Source organism: Eurytemora carolleeae, unplaced genomic scaffold (genome assembly GCF_000591075.1).
Source record: "Eurytemora carolleeae unplaced genomic scaffold, Eaff_2.0 scaffold1082, whole genome shotgun sequence".
NCBI classification, from domain to species: domain Eukaryota; kingdom Metazoa; phylum Arthropoda; class Copepoda; order Calanoida; family Temoridae; genus Eurytemora; species Eurytemora carolleeae.
In genome coordinates, this window is record NW_019396971.1 from 1 (window position 1) to 6,905 (window position 6,905).

The 6,905-nt window shown below is 34.3% G+C and overlaps 1 protein-coding gene across 1 annotated transcript in view; it reads right to left on the reverse strand.

Moving 5' to 3' along the window:
- Positions 1 to 2,946: 2,946 nt before the first annotated feature.
- Positions 2,947 to 6,905, reverse strand: part of LOC111710653 (transcription initiation factor TFIID subunit 3) — a gene marked incomplete at its 3' end in the record, with an annotated part of 13,416 nt that continues 9,457 nt past the window's right edge. Inside the window, 8 exon segments of the mRNA XM_023484769.1 lie at positions 2,947 to 3,279; positions 3,687 to 3,824; positions 3,969 to 4,034; positions 4,705 to 4,773; positions 5,037 to 5,116; positions 5,296 to 5,390; positions 6,054 to 6,222; positions 6,478 to 6,522. Coding sequence (XP_023340537.1) covers positions 2,947 to 3,279; positions 3,687 to 3,824; positions 3,969 to 4,034; positions 4,705 to 4,773; positions 5,037 to 5,116; positions 5,296 to 5,390; positions 6,054 to 6,222; positions 6,478 to 6,522 — 995 coding nt within the window.

Sequence of the window (6,905 nt, forward strand, 5' to 3'; positions counted from 1 at the left end):
TTTTTTTAAGAGACCCCATCCCCACTCTGTTAATTTTATGCGCATGGTATACGATATGGGTATCGTTTCCCATTAAATCACATGTTTTAAGCTTGTTTCTGGCATTCATAACACTCTCCGACCTTTACTATCCTCACCACCCACCTTCTGAAGGGTGCACATTTCGTCGTCAAAAAAAAGGCATTTTATACATACAGAGCTAAGATACTGTGGTTCCAATGGATCCTAATCCTGATCACTGAAAAATTGGATAAGATGCGGAAGCAAAAATTAATTATGGACCCACCTGGAGGACGTTTTGACCTCTTCCCAGTAGTCTCATCCCTGGACTTCGGAGGCCGGCCTCGAACTGGAGTTGGTTGGGCCTTGGAGGTTGTAGGAGTTTCCTTTAAATCCTGAACCAGAGGCGTAATATTTAATCAGAAGAAAATGGGAGGGGGGTTTCAACTGTTCAATATGAGATAAAGAATTGAGAACTTGGCAAGGTAGACCTTCCGGCTCCCCGGCCCCGTTTAAATTCTGACCCGCAGATCTTTAATGACTCACTGGGATCTTTGTTCTTCAACAAAATAAAATGAAAAACTGAACTGGGATCGATTATACAGAGTTACCCACAAAGAATGGAACTTCAGAAACGACTGTACGGAATTTTATTCTGTTTCTCCTTATAATCATGCTGTTTGCAATTTAATAAGCCATTACAAAACTTTATTCAAGGCAGAATATTTTATCTAACCTTGGGTTCATCAATCATCATATCTTTCAAGTTTTTAGAACAAAATTATGAAACTATTGAATCCCTGATATTTACATTGCAACCCTGAAACCAGGGTCGCAATGTTAGGTTGAAATTCTAGGGATGCAATCTAACATTGCGATTTTTTCTGCCAAGAAGTTGCAGGTTTAAAAATCCAAAACCATTAATTAGATTTGATATCTTAACTCAAAAATATGTGCTACCAAACTAAATAGATTTTACTGTTTTTTAAACCTGAAAAAGGTAGAGTTTGATGTAAATTAGAATAAAATATTTTGTTAAGAATCTCCACAAAATTTGTTTTAAAACAGATGAAAAAATTACATATCTCTTCATTCACGTGAGGCAATAGGGATGGAATAAAAATGGGAGGGAATATTACAAATTGCCTTGGCTTCCCTCGACCATTTTGGGTCCCACCCAAAGCATCCCTTGCTACGCCCGTGATGCTTAGTGACCCAACAAGGTCTTGGGAAGCCTCGGCAATGTATTATTCCCTCCTATATTTATTGCATCCCCATTGCCTCCCTGTACTGAAGAGATAAATAGTTAAAGTCATCTTTACTGTCTCATCCTTTGAAGGTGAACCTGTATCTTTCACAAAGGTAAGCTGTAACTGCCCATAGTACATGTTATGTACTATGTGCAATGGGCATGTACTGTATGTTACTGCGCGCATGGTTCCTTGTGTACTGGAGTAGGTTCTGCCAGGTTCTTTATTACAAGTTTAGGAGTTGCAGGAGGTTCAGGGGTAGGTACCTAAATATACTTTATCAGAGGGGCAGGGGTCGCAGGAGGTTGTAAGATACTTTGACACCTACAGTCAACTCTTTAAAATGTGGCTAAATAATGAGAAAAAAGAGAAATAATTTGGAAACATTGTGACTTCAGTTGTCTTCTTTTTGGCACTAAGGATTTTTCAATTCTAAACGAGATATTTCTAATTTTTTTTTAAATCCTGAAATTTTTTATTATACGAAATAAGAAAACTACAGCCTTTCACTATATTGTTGTTAGTAGTTACACTAGCATTTACATTAACTAAAATTAGAAAGAGACTGAAGAGGTAAAGAAAGATAAGGGAATGAAAGATGAGGGAATGAAAGATAAAGGAATGAATGATAAGGGAATGCAAGATGAGAGAATGAAAGATAAGGGAATGAAAGATAAGAGAATGAAAGATAAGGAGGGAATGAAAGATAAGGGAATGCAAGATAAGGGAATGAAAGATAAGTGAATGAAAGATAAGGGAATGAAAGATGAGGAAATGAAAGATAAGGGAATGCAAGATAAGGGAATGAAAGATAAGATAATAAAAGATAAGGGAATGAAATATTAGGGAATCAAAGATAAGGGAATAAAAGATAAGGGAATAAAAAAATAAGGGAATGAAAGATAAGGGAGTGAATGATTAGCAAATGAAATATAAGGAAATGAAAGATAAGGGAATGAAGGATAAGGTAATGAAAGATAAGGGAATGAAGGATAAGGGAATGAAGGATAAGGTAATGAAAGTTATGGTAATGAAAGATAAGGGAATGAAGGATAAGGGAATGAAAGATAAGGGAATGAAATATAAGGGAATGAAAGATAAGGGAATGAAAGATAAGGGAATGAAATATAAGGGAATGAAAGATAAGGGAATGAAAGATAAAGTAATGAAAGATGAGGAAATGTGAGAAAGAAAAAGGCACAGTGAGAAAGATAAGTAAGGTGCAACCAGGCAAGTTATAAAAATATTATTATAAGGCAAGTTATAATATCCATATTAGAGAATTAAATGTTTTTATCTTAGAACAAACTTAAGTTTGAACAGCAGAAGACAAGAAAAACAACCTTAAAAAAACTATCTTATGGAATTTAATTGTCGATAACGCGAAATACCTTGGGAGTAACCGGCTTAATTTTTAGTTTAGGTAAAACACCATCTTCAGGATTGTAGATTCTAGCTCCTCCGCTCTTTATCTTCTTCTCCTTATCTTTACTCTTCTTCTTCTCCTTCTTCTCTTTCTTCTCCTTCTTCTTGGACTTATCCTTGTCCTTGTCTTTCTTCTCCTTTTTTGCTTTCTTTTTCTCTTTTTCTGCAGCAGATTTCTCCTTTTTATCAAGTTTACTTTTTTCTTTGTCCTTATCTCTTTCTTTTTCTTTTTCTTTTTCCTTGTCTTTGTCTCTTTCTTTTTCTCGTTCCTTTTCTTTTTCTCGTTCCTTTTCCTTTTCCCGCTCTCGTTCTTTTTCCTTTTCGCGAATTTTTTCCTCTTCTCTTAACCTTTCCAGTTCTTTTTCTTTTTCCCTTTCTTTTTCTCTTTCTTTTTCTCGTTCTCTTTCTTTCTCACGTTCCTTTTCCCTTATTCTTTCCGCCTCTCTGATTCGTTCTCTTTCTCGTTCCTTTTCTTTTTCTCTTTCTCTTTCCCGTTCGCGTTCCATTTCTCGTTCTTTTTCCCGTTGATGTTCCTCTTCCGGGTCTAGTTTTTCAGTTTTTACTTTAGACACAACGTTCATTTCTGGAGTTGGGGGTGCAGCATCTAAAATGAAAAAAAGGATTTGTGACTTTTGTTTATGTGTGACTATAAGATCGAAGTATTTGATGATTCCTCATAGAATAAAATTTAATCTCTTACAATTAAATTTAAGCTTTTCATATTGTCCCAAAAAATTCCCTTATTTAATAATCAGCAATAAGATTAGCAATTTGTTTGAAAAAAACTAAAAATTGTTAAAGATTGTTAAATATTGCTAAAGATTTGATTTTTTTTTGGTGTTTTTAGATATAAAAAAGTTTAGTGAAATAAACGATTTTTGTAGATTAATTGCCTCCCCAAACAATGAGGTTAATGATGATCATTGATTAATTGGTATACCCCTGTAGGGAAGTTTAATTTGATGATAATACTTATCCATTTCATTTTGTTATTCCCTTTCAGCTCAGTACCTATATTATAATCAGTAAAAGGTTGGGATCGCGGAGGAGATACTTCTCCTTCTTCTAATTCATCATCATCATCCGCAGCAATACTCTCATCTACTCCTCCTGGGGGGTAGAGACCAGGAGTCAGGAGGGGGTTCAATCCTATACAATATATAGGTTAGAAGGGGGTCCAGAAGGGTAAAGACCTGGAGTCAGTAGGGGGTTCAACCATTTAAAATACATGGGTTAGATGGGTTCCGGAGGGGGCGCACAGCAGGTTTAAGAAAGGCGTAAAATGTTTACTACCTGGAATAAGATGACCTGCAGCTGGAATCCCAAATCCATAAAGACCAGGAATCAGAGGGTTACCCCCTGAGAAATAAAAAAGGTTGTATGTGTTTTAATCTTAATAAGCTATCAATATAATTTGGTTTAATATGACAATTAAAATAAATAAAAGCAAAACATGAAACTTTAAAATAACCGGAATAAAAACAACAATGCCATAGAACGAAAACGATTGTGTAGATATCATTAATCTCAATAATATTGGATAAAATGAAGGAGCACTTCTTGGCTTGTCTGTCTGTTTGTTTGTCTGTTTGTTTGTATCCAATAAACGTCAAAACGGCTGAATCGATCGGGCCCAAATTTTTTGTGGGACATCTAGGGACCCGACCTCAGGGAAGGTTTATGAATGATCAAAATTTTAAATATTTGTCTCCATCAAAATTCGATCTTCATTAAATTTTTGAAAATTTTGAAAATCCACGAAATTTTTTGTGAAAATCCGCGAATTATTTTTGTTTTGTTTTACGATGTACATAAAGAGAACATGTTCACAATTAATTTAGAAGATGGGCGCAAAGCGCCCTCTAAGGCTAGTTTTATGAAAAATCCATTGAATCTAGTAATTCAACTTTTAAGATGATTTGCTTTCTACACCTCAGGACCTTGGCGGGAAAAAAATCTCTAGCTTTTTTCAGTGGAATTTTTTTTTGGAGGGGGAGTTGGTCCGATTATGAACAAATAAGCTTTTTACCTGGAATTAGGCCTGGAATGATGTTAGGTAAACCAAAGCTAGCAGCAGAAGGAAGTTTGATATCCTTATCTACAAAAGAAGACTTTTGAAAAATTATATTTTAAAATGCTTGTTCTAAAAGAAGTAGAAATCAATTAACAACGAAAAGTCGTTGAGCGAGGTACGGATGGTTGAACTTATTTTCAAAAATTTTCTTCCTTTCCCTTTAAACCTCAAGTAGTCTCTTTTTGCATACTAACTTAAAACGCAGTGTAGTTAGGGCTTCCTTTTTAATTTAAAACGACACATTTAGTATTAAACATTATTTATATATTCGTAGGATTTAGCTCTACCTGTAATTTTTGGAATTCTTGGCATTTTTGGAGGTTTAGGTCCCATTAACTCTGGTATGGCAGAGTGGGGTGAACCGAGCCTAAAATAAAATTATTTTTTTCTATCCTGGGTGTTCAAGAACTGGTGTCGTTCAGTGAATTTTTTTTATTTGCTTTTGGAGTAGCCAAGAATTTCTGATTTTTCAAACACTTTTTTTAAATAGCAAGATAATTTCAAAAGTTAGCAAAAAACGCTTTTAATTAAGTAGAAAAATAATACCTTTTGTTATTTTTCCGTTTCCGTTTGTCTGCCCCCCTATCCTCGGGTTCAGCTGGTTCCTCCTTGTTCCGCACAATCTTGGGAACGGAAGCAGGCTGCGGAATTGGCGCCATTAGTTTTATATATTTAAGGTATTTTGATTTTTGTTAACTTTTGTTTTAGTAGAGTAAGCAATTTCTTTCAAAGAAACTGAGTTTTTACTACAAACTCTGATTTTTTAAATTTGCAGCCAAATGTCGTAGACCTTTGATATTTCAAACTATGAATTATATTGGACGGAATAACTCTAGTTTGTTATATCAAAGATATAGGGATAGGAAAATTTGAGTTTTGGCAAACTCTCATTTCCTTTGAATGGAACTCATTTTGGTTTTAAAAAAATAAGTTCCTTCAAAATTAAAGCTAATTTTGTTTTGAGTAAGTTTCAAAAACCATTTTCAGAAAACTACAGAGTTAGCAAAAAATGAAAGAGTTCAGAGTGTTCAGAGACGACTGTACATATTTTATCAAACCAATTTTGAAACAATCAATGTTCCCTGCAGCTATAAGCTGACTATTGCATGCCAGATCAATCTATTTGCCTTTAAATGACTTCGTCAGATTTAGTCTAAAGATCATTTGCTCGTAGAGACCCAGGGCGTCATTAAAGTCTCATCCTTGGATGGTATCCCTGTATTTAGTTAGGATAACATAAGATATTACAACTTAGTAAGAACCCGAGTTGGCAAACATGTTTCAAAAACAAAAAGAGCGCATTCCTTGGGAGTAGGCGTGGGTTTGGTTTGAACTGGCTTGTACGGTGCTGGTTTTGTGTGAGGTTGTTTGTTTTGAACTGGTCGGCTCTGAACCGGTTTGGTTTGAACCGGTTTGTTCTGAATGAAACTAACCGGCGACTGATTCGGAAGACTTGGTAATCGATCACTTTCCCTGCGTGTTAGTCAACTTATAATTTCTTAATTTGGGTTAAAAAAGTATAAAATAGAAATCATCAAAATTTTCATTTCTCAGATTGTTTCAGATTTATATATTAACCAAACATAATCCTTATCTGCACTATCTACTGCTTTTTTTATCAAGAGTTCAAATATCGATTTTAGACTATACAAAAGTTTGACTGAATTAATTTGAGAAAAAGTTTGTTTTGAAAATATATACCTCTGCTTGTCATTGTTTAAAAAGTACCTGAGTCCCCGATCAATGACAGTTTTGATGATATCATCCATTTTTCTAATTTATTCATTCATTCATTCATTCATTCATTCATTCATTCATTCATTCATCCTTTCATTCATTCATGCATTCATTCATTCAATATGTTCAAATCAAAATCAGAGAAATTAATTTGTCTTTTAAAATCATTTCTGTGAAATCGTTTATTATGTCATAATATTTTCAAAAGAAACATTGATTTAAGTGACCCTACATTTACAAGTGAGAGAAAAATTCTTTAGGATTAAGTTAGTTTAATGAATCCTTGATTTTGTTTTTCTTACGACAACCAATTTAAATAGAATTTATACTGATGATATCTTAATTTTGGAGAATGAAAACTTATTGTTTCGGGTCCCAGTTTCTTAAGACATTAATGTATTTAGGATTATCGGGGGGGG